The sequence below is a fragment of the Lathyrus oleraceus genome, chromosome 4 (assembly GCF_024323335.1).
Source record: "Lathyrus oleraceus cultivar Zhongwan6 chromosome 4, CAAS_Psat_ZW6_1.0, whole genome shotgun sequence".
Taxonomy (NCBI): Eukaryota; Viridiplantae; Streptophyta; class Magnoliopsida; order Fabales; family Fabaceae; genus Lathyrus; species Lathyrus oleraceus.
In genome coordinates, this window is record NC_066582.1 from 298,468,283 (window position 1) to 298,483,510 (window position 15,228).

The window sequence follows — 15,228 nt, forward strand, 5'->3', positions numbered from 1 at the left end:
CTAGGTCATGCTCCCTTCAGCAGGTCCTCCCCAGACGGCCTTCACAAGAGCAATCTCCTTACCTCTGAGTTTCTTCACTTCTCGATCCGCAATCCTCAAAGGTAAAGCCTCCACAGTCAGATTATCTCTCACATGCATATCATCCATTTGAATCACATGAGAAGGATAATGAATATACTTCCGGAGCTGGTACACATGGAATACATTATGCAAATTTTCCAGTCACGAATGTAAAGCTATTATGTAAGCAACAATTCTAACCCGCTGAGTGATCTGGTATGGACCAATGAAACGAGGTGTAAGCTTCTTCTACTTCAGCGCACGCCCAACACCAGTCACCAGAGTGACTCTTAGAAAAACATGATCACCCTCACTGAACTCAAGAGCCTTCCTCCTCTTGCCATGGTAACTTTTTTTCCTGCTCTGAGATGCCTTCATCTTCTCTTGGATCATCTTCACCTTCTCGGTGGTCTGATGAACAATCTCAGGCCCAATCACAACATTCTCTCCAGTCTCATACCAGCATATAGGAGTTCTACACCTCCTACCATAGAGAGCCTCAAAAGGTGTCATCCCAATACTGGAATGGTAACTATTATTATACGTAAACTCTATCAATGGAAGGTGATCGTCCCAAGCACCTCCCTACTCTAGGACACAAGCTCGCAACAAATCCTCTAGAAACTGAGTCATCCTCTCAGTTTGGCCATCATTCTGTGGATGCTATATAGAACTCAACCTCAACTTAGAACCCAAAGCATCCTGTAAGCTCCCCTAAAATCTAGACCTGAACCTCGGGTCTCTATCAGAAAAGATACTAGATGGAATACCATGAAGCTTCACAATGATACTGATGTAAATCTCTGCTAGCTTCTGCAACGAAAAGCTGATCTTAACCGGAATGAAATGAGCCGATTTAGCCAGTCTATTCATAACGACCCATATAACATCATTTCCTTTAGCAGTGTTTGGTAAACCTGTTACAAAGTCCATCGATATGTTGTCCCACTTCCACTCAGGGACATCCAACAGTTGCATTAGTCCACCCGGTCTCTGGTGCTCCACCTTTGACTTTTGACCAGTCAAGCAAGAGTACACAAACTGAGCAATGTCTCTCTTCATTCCCGGCCACCAAAACAACTTTTTCAAATCTTGGTACATCTTAGTAGCACCTGGATGAATACTCAAACTGTTTCTATGGCTCACCTCCAAAATCATCTGCTTGAGCTCTGACACATCAGGTACACAAACCCTATTCTAAAATGTCAATACACCATTATCACCACGTCTGAAATCTGCATCCACAATTTGGTTATCAGAAGACAATCGATCAACTAAAGTTACATCCTTCGTCTGACACTCTCTAATCTCATCAAGAAATCTATTGGTCAACTTCAGCATACCCAATATCACAAAAGTAGTAGTCACTTCACATACTAAACTCAAGTATTTGAACTGTTCAATCAAATCCAACTCCTTGACCATCAAAGTTGAAATGTGTAAAGATTTCCAACTCAAAGCATCTGCTACAACATTGGCTTTACCGGGATGGTAATTCAAACCAAAATCACAGTCTTTCAAGAATTTTAACCACCTTTTCTGACGCATATTCAATTCCTTTTGATCAAACAAATATTTCAAGCTCTTATGATCACTGAATACCTCAAATGGGAACCATACAAATAATGTCGCCACATCTTTAGCACAAACACAACTACAACAAGCTCCAAATCATTAGTAGGGTAATTACGTTCGTGAATCCTCAACTGTCGAGAGGCATAAACTACCACTTGACCATTCTGCATCAAAACACTACCCAAACCCATCTGAGATGCATCACAATAAACAACAAATGGTTTTGAAGGTTCTGGTAATATTAAAACTGGTATCGTTGTTAACTTCTTCTTCAGCTCTTGAAAACTGTTCTCACACTGCATATCCCACATAAAGGCTTGACCCTTTCGAGTCAACTGGGTTAGAGGTCAAGCTAGCTTCGAGAACCCCTCAATAAATCTTCTGTAGTAGCCAGCCAAACCAAGGAAACTTTGAATCTCAAAAACTATCTTCAGAGCCTCCCACGGAAGCACCACATCAATCTTCGCTAGAACAACTGCTATACCACGACCTGAAATTACATGCCCGAGAAAGCTCACTTCTCGTAACCAGAAATCACATTTAGATGACTTGGCATATAATTTCTTCTCTTTCAACACTTGTAGTACCATGCAAAGATGCTTTGCATGATCCTCGTCTGATTTAGAATACACCAATATATCATTAATGAACACCACAACGAACTGATCCAGATAAGGATGGAAAATACGATTCATATACTCCATAAACACACAGGGATCATTAGACACTCCAAACGACATCACAGAGTACTCATAATGACCGTATCGATTTCTAAATGTTGTCTTCATAATATCTTCTCTTTTCACTCGGATCTGGTGATAGCCAAACCTTAGGTCAATCTTACTAAACACACAAGCCCCTACCAGCTGATCCATTAAATAATCAATTATGGGAAGTGGATACTTGTTCTTAATCGTCACTTTATTCAGCTGGTGGTAATTAACATACAGTCGCATACTCCCATCCTTTTTCTTTACAAGCAACACTGGTCCTCCCCAAGGTGACACACTTGGTCTGATAAATCTATTCTCAAGCAATTCTTCTAATTACTTCTACAGTTCACTTAACTCTGATGGAGACATTCTGTAAGGAGCCATCGACATAGGTCTAGTACCAGGTACTAAATCTATGGTGAATTCAACTTCTCTTTATGGAGGTAGATCACTAATGTCGTTAGGAAATACATCTAGAAAATCACAGACTACCTGCATATTATCGATCACTTCTTCTAGCTCGGGTTTCAAGGAATAAAACATAGCAAACACCCTCTCTTCACCTTTCAAGAACTTTTCCATTTGACTAGCAAAAATAAACAGAGAATCTTCCTCTTCAACAAACTCTAGAAAAAGCACTGACTTATTGTAACAATTAATGTAGACGTGGTTGAATATCAACAAATTCATACCCAAGATATTCCCCAAATCGCAATTATAAAGGATAAAATACATTATAGGATGTTACTTAAAAACATTAGATATTGCTCATATATAAAAAAAAGTCATACTCACTGTGGAAATTAAAATTATTACATCACCATATTAACTAAAGATAAGGAAAATGAAAATAAAGTTCAATAAACATCAGAAATCAAATTCCCGTCCCATGATGTTACGTAATCAGAGCAATATTCCTCTAATACAACAGAAAATAAATATAATATGAAAAGGTAAGATGCATAGCCATCTCCCACTCACAAGCAATCAGTACTGCTGATTATCTGTACAACAAGTATCGAAACATACAAAATAAATCAGAAAGGGGTGAGAATAATCCTTACAAATGTTAACAGTGAAAATAAACAACAGGATAGTTAAAAATTAAAATTAAAATTATTTTCACACCACAATATCAGTAATAAAAATTATAATGCAATGCTAATGCACCAATGCCTCATCAAAATATAGGTGGTATCAAGTTTTTGGTATCAGAGGTGTGTTATTGATATTATCCCACATCACTGGACAACATTCCTAACACCACTAGACCGAAGTCTTACGTCACTTCGAGACAAAAGTCCCACATCACTGGGCTGATGTCCTACGTCACTGGACCGAAGTCCTACCTAATTTCCATATTAGTATGTTGCATGAACATGACAACTCATCAACATAACTCAAACATCATATACACATCAAAATAATTATTATGCATAATCACGCCACAACACTCCAAAATATAGGTTCCACCCTTGAACCAAGCCAAAAATTATTTATATAATTAAATTCAATAATTATATAATTTCTCAAAATAATTATCACTTTTATATTAATTCAACGGAGTTATCAAAGAAACTCTAAACAACGCTTTAATAATCCTTATATCTCAAAAATAACTCTAGAGTACGCAAAAAATACTCTAAAGGGCTCAAAAGTGCTATATCAGTAACTTACGAGTGATAACTCTTCGAAACTCTAAATAATTAAATATTTTTAACTAAACTCTAAAATATTATAATTAATAATATTAAATTATTATTATTATTATTATTATTATTATTATTATTATTATTATTATTATTATTATTATGTATTAATTCAATACAACACTATAGCTAACAATGCTGAACAATATTATACATTAATAGCTTAAATCCAAAACAATTTTTAGGCTAACAATCAAAAAAGTTCTTGGCATGAAATACACTATTATTATTATTATTATTATTATTATTATTATTATTATTATATATTAATTAATTTAATTCATTATAATTTACAAAAATAATAAAATGAACATATTCCAAGCATACACATGAATACAACAACAATGAGTTATCACAATCGAAATGCAGCAATGGGAAATCAAATTTCTTATAACAACCATCAAAACCAAAATAATATAAAGAATATAATATTATTTCACAAGCATTTCAACCACAGTTAGCAAAACACATAGTGTTTTTAAAACACAACGCAAGTGCCAGAATTGAGGATTCAAAAAAATCAATTTCTTTGATTGCATAATTTACTGTACTCTATGATAAAATTATAAATTGCGATCACAATGACCATAGACATTTGTTTCAAATCCCATAATAACATAATTCATGTGTAAATATATTCGTATGACAATGACCTCAGGGGGTTGGGCCAAAACCATTTTGGTTACAAACAAGGCCATAAACCATGTATAGTAAAAATACAGAGATAAGAGGGTAATGACACTATCATAAGCACCAATTAGTAAAGAAATTTCCCCCTTACCTCGAAATATATCTTCTTCCCAAATCCTCTATGTATCTCAATTGTTCACGTCTCTTCATGATAATGTTTTTTTTTAGTTTTCTTTTCTATGTATCTTTTCTTTTTAATTTTATTTTACGATACCCTTCTTTCTTTTTTCTCTCCCTTCCCATAATAATAATAATAATAATAATAATAATAATAATAATAATAATAGTAATAATAATAATAATAATAATAATAATAATAATGACCATAATAATTATAATAATAATAACTGTAATAATAATAATAATAATAATAATAATAATAACTGTAATAATAATAATAATAAACCATATTAGTTTCTGACTTTTCATTTTTTTGATTTCATACGACTAAAGAAATTCTAAAAATTAAATAAACCAATTAATTATCTCAACTAAATAATTATTTAACTTTAATAATAAAATAATATCACACCTTAAATAGTTATTTAAATAAATATTTAAATCAATTAAATACATATCTCAATAATTATTTAAAATCTTAAATTAATTTCTAAACTCCCCGTTCTCAAAACCAATCAACCCTATTAATTATAAAATTACCAAAATATCCTTAATCATCATAAATAGTTTATAACATCAATCAAATCACACAACAAATACAAAAACAATTAAAAATAACAAAATTTCTAAGTCGAGGTGTTACTCTGGGCATGAGTTCTCCTTTCCTATCACCCCACAGCAAAACGGGGTTGTGGAATGCAAGAACAGAACCCCCCAAGAGTTAGCTAGAGTCATGCTTCATGCCAAACATATTCCCTAACATTTCTAGGCTGAAGCATTGAATATTGCCTGTTATATTCATAATAGAGTCACCCTAATAACCGGTACCTCAACCACTCTTTATGCCAAGCCTCTACTCACATCCCATATCAAGTTGGAAGTATCAAAAGGTTGAAGTAATAAGGGTTACCTCAGTAATGACATAAATTGTGGCATGGATTCTTGACACAAGGAGAATTTACCTCAATACCTTCATTCATCCAACACCACTGAGTCGTGAACCTTTCACCAAAAATCAACTCACATCATGTGGTAGTCCCTACAAATCAAAGAGAATAATCAATACTCACAAAAAGATAGAAATTGGAAAAAAGATTCATAACAAAACTTCTCCTAGCTCACACGCTTTGGCTCACCCTCACAAGACCTCCATTATCTTTCCACAAAATCATGGATGTCATAATAATACCCCAACGATTTGATTGCACAAAAATAATAGCTTATCAAAATCTCACACGTATTCACACTCTCTCTCATAACCCATTAATGCCTTATAAACATAGTTATTGTTCCATTCACAAAAAGAGGAGAAAAGTCCTAAGGTTAGTCTGCAAAATTGTTCCCTTATCACCAATCCTAAAGCTCATTTTCCATTAACCTCTCAAACTCAGCATCATAGTTTGAGCAAGGTTGAGCTGTAAACCTACTCTAAAGTGTCTAACAGAAGAAGAAGGAGAAGAAATAAGAGCGGAAGAACAGAAAAGTAGAAAAATAAAAGGATTCAGAAGATATTTACCTCACCGGAGAGATCATCGGACTAGCTCCGATATGGTGAGTCTTCATTATTTCTCTAATTTTTTATCACTGTTATCTTCACTAGGTTAAGTTGAGCAAAAATCCCATGTTAATTTCGTGAAATCATTAACGTTGATGGTTTAATTTTGATTTAGGGTTTGAATTTGGATTGGTGATTTGTGGCTTTTCTGTTGTGATTTTGGGGATGGTGGTTTCAGATTTATGTGTAAAAGGAGATTTGACTTAGGATTTATGTGGTAGGATTTAAATTTTGTTAAGTTTAAGTTTAGATCGTGGTTGGGGGATGTCGATCTGGTCGTATATGGAGGATTTGGGGGGAATTGTTTTTGGATTTCGATTGAGGAGGAAAAGAATGAGGGGGGGGGGGGGGGGGGGGGGTTTAGGCTTTGGGATTCTGGGTGGTGTCTCGCCAGAGAAGAAGGCGTTTTCGCCGCCTCGGGCCGACAACCACCATCTTCTCTAGTAGGGTAGTATCGGAAAAGAGGAAGTGATGATGGCTTGTGTGTAGAAAGAGGTATGAAAGGTAGCAAAGAGAGAGACTTGGGGGTTGCAAATGAACTCTCTGTCTCTTTTGTTAAACTTTAAAGTGGTGATTGGTGGCCTTTTGCTAGTTGATACAGATGGAGGATTAGTCGCCACTTGTCTCCCATGCATGTCCCTTAGTGATCGCATGATGTCGCCGACTTATCAAGGTAGTATCATCACGCGGCGGATATCGAGTTAACATGGTTGACTGTGGTTTGAATCATCTAAGATACTTGGGCTTCTGACTTTGGGATGGGTGTTATGTTGCATATTCCCACCTTTTTTTTGTACTGCAGGAAACACCCTTTTGGGCCATTTGGGTTAGGGGAGGCCCAATTTTTTTTTTTTTAGTTTTCATTCATTTTCTTCCTTGTTTTTTTATCTTGATTTAGGTTTATTCAATTTAAAAATAAAATTGTCTTAATTGACTAACCAATGTTTTATTTAAGTAATTAGCGTCTTATTTAACAAATTGATGTCTTAGTTAATTTTGCTAAATCTTTTCATTACTATTTAAATTAATTTGTTATTTAACTATTTTGTGAAATATTGTTTGAATTGTTACCTTGCACTCGCTTGATTGATTTATTTGTATGGGTTCTCGTTTAAATTTAACCCCATGTTTTACTTTATTGATGATGCCAATTTTTTAAATCACTTTAAGCATAATGATTGCATTAAACCATTAAAATCACACAATTCTCGATTCAATATCGAGCCCCCATTTTCAAATACCTTTGTAAGTCGATCGCTTTTAGCATCACCATTAACCTACCATAGCTTACTCTTGGGCTTTCTTACAATGAGACCTATTTGGTTTTAATTAATCGATTAGATGATTAATTCACTAAATATAATCCAATTCATCCGCAAACACAAATTCAAAACCTCGATCCAACATCGAGTATTTTTATTAAAATCAAATTAAAATACCTAATCATAATTAAATGCCATTTTATTAGAGATGAAAAGGGGGATGGGTTTGAGCCTTCAACTCCTATCCTCGATTATTTGAATAGTAGTTCCCTTACTTGGTTAGTCAAACAATTTTCATTTCTCTAAAAACCTCCGAAACCAATTAAATCAAATCATTTTTGTAATAAACTAAACGAAAAGGGAGATGGTCTATAGCCTTCGATTCCTCTCCTCAAATCCTTGGATATGAGTTTCCTTACTCAGTCATTCGAGTATTTGTCATTTATCTAAAAAACATCAACCATACACAAACGTATTTTCATGATAACTTAGATGAAAAAGAAAGTGGCCTAGAGCCTTATATTCCCTCTCCCGAGTACTTGGGTACAAGGCCCTTTACTCGACCATCTGAGTATTCATCATCCACTCAAAACACCTTAATATTATCCAACCATTTTATGATTAAGGATGAAAAGGGAGATGGTCTAGAGCCTTCAATTCCTCTTCTCGACTATTTGGATACGAGTTGCCTTACTCGATTATCCGAGTAACTATCATCCAACAAAATATCTCAACACATCAAATTTATCTTTTCTCGCCCCCGTGCGATCGAAACCAATCAAACAAAACATTCAACATACTAAATCTAAATTATCACCCCCGTGTGACTAAAACTCTTTTCAGAAATAAAATTGTTCAATCCTTTCTAACGCACATAACAAACTAGTGCTTAAGCCTCCGTCGAGAGTAGACACACCAATGTTTAGCCTTTAGAATGCGATCTAAACAATTGTTCACTAAAAAACACCACTAAACCATAGTTCCCCAAACTACAAATGCTCTTATTTCCTTATTGCACTATAAGGATACGTAGGCACGAGATTGCGAGATCTTGGTGAACACACTAATAAAAAAAAACCCCTTTTCCCCCTTCAGAGGTTCCCATTCATTTTTCCTTTCAATCTTTTATTCACTCGAAGAAAAAAAAGATCTAGCTAACATTCAAATCGCAAATTAGACTAAAAGGTTCCCGTTGAGTACAACGGACGTGAGGGCTGCTAATACCTTCCTCTTGCATAATCGACTCCCGAACCCGAATATGGTTGCGATGACCATTATTCTATTTTCAAAGGTTTTATCAATATTTTCCGATTCCTTCATTGGAATGAATAAAGTTCGGTGGCGACTCTGTTCGAATCAATTTTTTTCGTGACCATCACGAGGAATCATATTTTTCGAGATGTGACAGTTATACTAACCCACTTTAACTTGTTCATATTGTACATTACTCTTTATAACTTGCTTATCCTAATCATTTAATCAAATCATTAACCTTTAGCCCTTGATTTGGTATAGTCTTCCTTTTGTCAAGCTATTGATAGATGGGCTTGGTGTTTTCATAACTTTCACTGTTACAAATCTGTTATAAGTTGATCATTTTGATCATCTTCAACACTTTGCATCAGTGATAAGTTATCCCATGATGACCCATATTTTGAATCTTTTGACCTAAGGATAGATAATCCTCAAGTGTTGGACTTGTACATACCATTAAGCACACTTAAACATTACTAACTTTGGTTACCATTAATCCTTGTTGTTATCATTATTACTTTGTTATTTACTTTTATGTTGTTACCTTGTAATTTATATTCAAGTACTCATCATCATCATTATATAAACTCATCATGCATGTTTATTATTTTCATTTATATTTATTGTCAACACTTGGACTTAGAGGATCTCATCATAGGACCTTTGCTTGGAGGACCTTTCCATACTTTGTGATACTTTGCCTTTGACTTTAGATTTCATCTGTAACTTGCATACATGTTGTAAGAATGGTATCATGGCACTATCTTAGAGAGACATGTTTATAAGACCATTATCCTTTATTTAGATTAGGTCACTCTTTCACACACTAGGCTTTCTCTTGGGCTACCTAACAATGAGACCATTTACTTTCTTGTTGGTTACTTTGTATATCTGTTACACTACCCAATTTCATAATCAAATAAACAAACCCTTGATCCAACGTCAAGCGACATTTCCTTAATCAAATTCAAAATACATTAAAACTACGATTAGTATTGTGTGCCACGATCCTTAAGTGGTGGAGAATGAGTAAGAATGGAGCTTTCCTACCCTTACTATGATTATTTTGGACACAAGACGCTTGACTTGTTTGTCTAGATTTTTCACCTTCCCCATAGACTTTAGTGCAATCTAATCACAAACTCTTTTTTCATAAACCCTTATTTAAGACAAAAACAATACAACCCATCAAATTCATTTTTGTTCCTTAGAGAACCACCCCGAAAACCCTTTTCTCAAAGGTAAAATCAACCAAGCACACAAATATTTTCTACTTCGAACTATAAAGCTCTAATTCCTCATCACTCGATGAGTAATACATAGGCAGAATAGCCACAATCCTTGGCGAGCCCAATAATAAAAAAACCAAAACCCTTTCTTCCACACCCATTTTATAAATAAGAATAAGTAGAAATAAGTAGATAAATACCCACATACACAGACAACTTAAATGGTTCCCATGGAGTACCATGGATGTAAGGGGTGCTGATACGTTCCCTTTGTGTAACCGACTTTCGAATCCAAGTCTCGGTTGCGAGACCGATTCTTTATCCGTATTTGTGCTTCCGATGTGCATCCTTTCTTTTCTTTTGAGGGTTTTATCGGTTATTTTCCCTCTCCTCTCTGATAGAGGAATCCAAATAAAATTTGGTGGTGACTCTTTTGCTTTTCCCTTTCCCTTTCCCTCTCCCTTTGAGAGTGGGGGCATTCTTTTGTTTAGTCTGTCCGTTTTTGTTACCCCCGATAGCGACACTAGGGAATTCAAAAACACGCGTTGGCGCAATGTGATTGGGTGGAATTTGAATCTTGGCGCCAAAGCGCATGTTGATTCATAACATCTTCAACCTTTAGCTCGATTTATGTAATCCATGAACTCGTGTTTTTAGCAACACCCAAGCATGGCATTAGCTTCGCAAACGTTCATCGTTCATGTCTTCCTGCATCAGAGCCATTGATTGGTTCTAAGTAGGGAGAATTTGCTCAAGAACACAAAGAACCCTAGTTTTTCAAAGTAAAATTAAATGATGGATATGTAAGATAAATTACGGGTAAGTGAGGGATTTTGATCAGTGGAGTGAGGTGAAGAGTGTGGTAACTTGTTTGCTCAGGAATTTTACTCGTAACTACCTTTCTAGTTGGAGATTTGAAGGTCCACAATGGTGGATTTGGAAATATGGTTCCAAGGTACTTCAAGCCAAGGCAGTGCTTTAGTTAGCTTTAGAAGGTGCCAATAAAGGATGATGGGTGAAGATTCGAAGTTAAAAGAGCTTGAATCGAAGAAATGATTAACTAGTTCTTTGAGGTATCGGGTTCAAATGGTTTCAGAGTTTATTTGGCTCTCCATGCTTTAAAATGAAGGCAAAAGCTTCCTCTATTTATAGGGAAAATGTTGGGCTTCAAGTACATGTGAAATGGATCTGAATTTGTGTGAATGAGATGGGAAAATCGTGATTTGCAATCCATGTGAGAACAAGGGTAAAAAGTGTGACTTGGGCATGAAACCTGGTCATTTTACATTCCATTCTATGCGTTTTGTCAAAACAAACAAGTTTTCACATGTGTGGTGGTCCCAAATTAAAGAATGACCTGTAATTGCAAAATCTGGCTTCATGCAAAACAAAGTTCATGACACCATGTTTGGGCTTGGGACAAATGAGTTTCCCTCGTGCGTTTCTTGATTTTATTTGTGATAAATTCTCATCTTGTGGTAATGAATTGAATGCAAAAAGAACCAACTAAAAATGATGGTTGAGGTGAAAATGGCAAGTGTTGAAAGTTAAGGTCGTAACATGCTTTCTAGGTCAGGCGTTTGGTTAAACAGTCTTGGCACATTTTGGGCATTTTGAGGTCCCAAGTTCAAGACACCATAACATTTGATTCCCTCGTGAATTTTGAGCCAAACTTGGGCCAGTTGATCTTTGACATAATCTTAACAAAATGCAAAAGGAATGGGATCAAAAGAGTACTTGAGCTGAAAATGGCATGGCTGCCAAGTAAAGGTTTTGACCTAGTTTGCCAACTTATCCCTTTCGAAAATTGAGGTCCTTAGAGGTTGAATTGGTGCTTGAGCCTTGAATTAAAGTTGTAGAGGAACTCACTAGGAATATTTTGCTCAACGAAGCTTGTCAATTGGTTGGAAATGAAGAAGTTATAGGCTTTGGACCAAAAGTGAACCATACTTGCAAATTAGGTCAACCCAACTTGTGCCCACTTGTGCAAACTTGAAGTTTTCTTACATCCCAAGCCAAAATGATGATGGAATGCACATACCTTGAAGAAATCTTGATTAGGTCTTGAATGCTCTTGAGTATAGCTTGAATAATGAGTGAAATGGCATGGAAATAAACACATGAACCACTCTTGAACCAATGAACAAAAACTTGCACACTCCTTGCCCAAAATGACCATTGTTTTGTCTTGATTTGTGGCATGATCACCTACATGAACAAAGGAAAAAACAAGTACCATCTCTTATGGTGCTTTGGGTTAGTTGATAAGTGAATTAAAATGAAAAGACCTAATGTTAAGATCAAACCAAGAATATGGCCATGCTTGTGGGCTAATGATCAAATGAAATGGTCATGATGATGCATGATATGATGTTATGTATGAAAATGAAACAAAGTGAAAGGTAGGGAAAATGAGGGTAAATTTTAGGGTATGACATCCATGTCCGACTATATCGATGCCTTGCCAAGACAACATGTACATCTAAACGCGACATACCCACAAATGAAGTAGCCACACATTATGCAAATTTCAAAGCTCATAAGCAATCCCTAGCTCTCCTTAGATCTCAGTCAGTTGGAAACAACGGTTGAAAAGAGCGTAATACAAAACCGAAAAGCACAATCATGTGAAAGGTAAAGATGTAAATAAAAATAAATGTTGTTTACACACGAGGCATAAAGCACGAAAAAATATATTACATGATCACCAATAAAAATAAAAATAAAGGGGAACAAAAAGACCCTCAAATATCAACGCAACGCTTGGCTATGAAGCACCCGGGCCACCTCTGGCGTCCTATTTAGGACCCCTTATGAAGTGATCCAATTGATCAGTAGTAACAGAAGGTCAAGACAAAGCTCTCGTGAATGATCCAACATTTGACCCCAAAACCTATACACGACATCCATAGCTTGCTGAAGTGATTCTTGAGATTTGTGCCATGCATAAACCACTTCCACCTCGAGACATCTCAAAGCATTGATTGGGCCATCCTTCTTCTGTTGAATAACTTTCCGATCCGCTTTGAACACCCGACAAACTTTTGATACATCTTTAGAAGCCTTTTTTCCAAGGTTTCTCTCCCTCATCAATAGAAGCATTCAACTACGTTATCTGATCAACCAAAGTGGACGAAAGACCATACTGATCCACGTCTTCCCACAAAGAGTCAGTAGATTGATAAGTGATTATTGCATTGTACTTTTAATTTATTTTCTTTCTGCTTTCTTGCATGTTTCCATTGTTTTAGTTCAGTTTTATGCACTTTTGTGTTCTTTTGGTGTTTTCGGGAAATAAGAGATTAATGGACCCAATTGGAGTGAAAAGGCCAATGATCACATGAAAAGGAGCCATTACCATACAAAATACATGTGGCTAACACGACCTAGCTGTGTCAGCTAACACAGGTCGTGTTAGCCTAATTTGTTGAGGCCATACAAAATAATCGGGGAAACACTGGTTGGCCATGTCCTCTGACACATATCGTGTTGTATAACACGGTCAAGTGACACACTCATGTTACACCTAACAACAGTTACAAATTCAATGGTTTTTAGGCATTTTTTATGACTTTTGAACACCTGACACCTCTCAAGACTTTATGTTAGTAGGTTTTAATGATTGAGCATAAAAATTATGGATGTTTATGGGTGATTAATGGATAGTTTTAGTATAAATAGTTATCTTGAGTTTGAGACTCAAGATCAATTATCACTTGTTACCACTACACACTTTCTACTTTTTCAGCTTTTATTCTTTACTCTCATTTGAATTCCTTAAAAAAATTGTTGTAATTCTCTGGTTTTCTTTTATTTAATTAAGTTTGCTTCAATTTATGTTATTTATATTGCTTTATTTTATCTACTTGCATGCTATGTCTTTCACTTATTTAATTGTCGTTAACCTCACCATGAGTGAGTAGTTTAAAAAGGATAATGGGTTGTGAGAGTCTATCTTATGATGAACCCCTAATTGATTTATCCGAATATGAATTACAAGAATCATATGTACTTTTATTTTAGAATCTGAGTTCTTAAAAATATTTGTTTCTGTTGTGAAAGCAAAGGAAACTCAAATATAATCATAGTCTGAAAGGATATGAATCGAAATTGGACCGTGGATTGCTAGATAATAGAGTAGCGAGGCATCCGTCGTGACAATGTGAGTTGCTCTCGATTGAGAAATCTCCTTAGTCGTGCAAGAAACATGTCTAGATGTGCATACCACAAAAGTGGGTTTTGCACATAGTTATCTACTTTTCTATAAATTACTTAGATATTCTCGTATTCAAATTCAATTAATCAATATGGTATGTCTTGATAGATAATCACAACCAAGTTTCCTATTTTATTTATATGTTAAATCTTATTTCAATTTGCACTAAATAGACCAAAAATGTGATTGCTTTAGCTAAACACCATTAGGATATAAATCGATACGCATACACATCTTCTTGTGGATTCGATCTTATTATAATACTTGTGGTCTTGCACACATTAAGTTTTGGCACCGTTATTAGGGAGATAGTTTGATATTAAATGTTTACTCCAACACATTCTAGACTAAATCACTCTTATTTTTTATGTTTTTATTTTATTCAATTTTGTATGCAAAGAACCCGTTCGGCTGAAACATGGTTGAAATGATTGACGAGATTGAGCATTTTCTACATGAAAGACGTCGTCTCTTAGATTTGCAGCAAATAGGTGAGGAGATAGATACCAAACCACTCAAAGACTACATGTTTCCCACTAATGAGGAACTACATAGGAAAATTGTACACCCGTCGATAACGGATGATAATTTTGAAGTTAAGCCTTCACTGATAGGTATGACCCAATAGGATCAGTTCTCACGATTACCTACAGAAAACTCAAATTTTCATCTGTCTATTTTTGTTGACAATTATTCCACTTTAAACACCAATGGTGTTGACAAAAATTCCATCCACCTTAGGTTGTTCTCCTTTTCACTACGAGATCGAGCCCGAGCTTTGCTCCAATATCTGCCTGCAAATTCAATGATCTGATGGCTCGAACTTAATGTTGCTTTCCTTGTGC

General features: G+C 35.4%; 1 protein-coding gene across 1 annotated transcript; it reads right to left on the reverse strand.

The window, feature by feature from the left end:
- On the reverse strand, positions 1-1,122 carry LOC127137200 (uncharacterized). The gene is made up of 3 exons (XM_051063683.1): positions 788-1,122; positions 340-580; positions 1-186 (listed from the first exon to the last, which is right to left on the reverse strand). The coding sequence occupies exons 1-3, from the start codon at positions 1,120-1,122 to the stop codon at positions 1-3; spliced, it is 762 nt and encodes a 253-aa protein (XP_050919640.1).
- Positions 1,123-15,228: the final 14,106 nt, after the last annotated feature.

Coding starts and splice junctions, on each gene's coding strand:
- LOC127137200 (XM_051063683.1), bottom strand. CDS start 1,122: ATGAAGAGAGACATTGCTCAGTTTGTGTACTCTTGCTTGACTGGTCAA. Junction 581..787: donor GATAGAGACCCGAGGTTCAG/GTCTAGATTTTA, acceptor TTACCATTCCAG/TATTGGGATGACACCTTTTG. Junction 187..339: donor TTTTTCTAAGAGTCACTCTG/GTGACTGGTGTT, acceptor CATGTGTACCAG/CTCCGGAAGTATATTCATTA.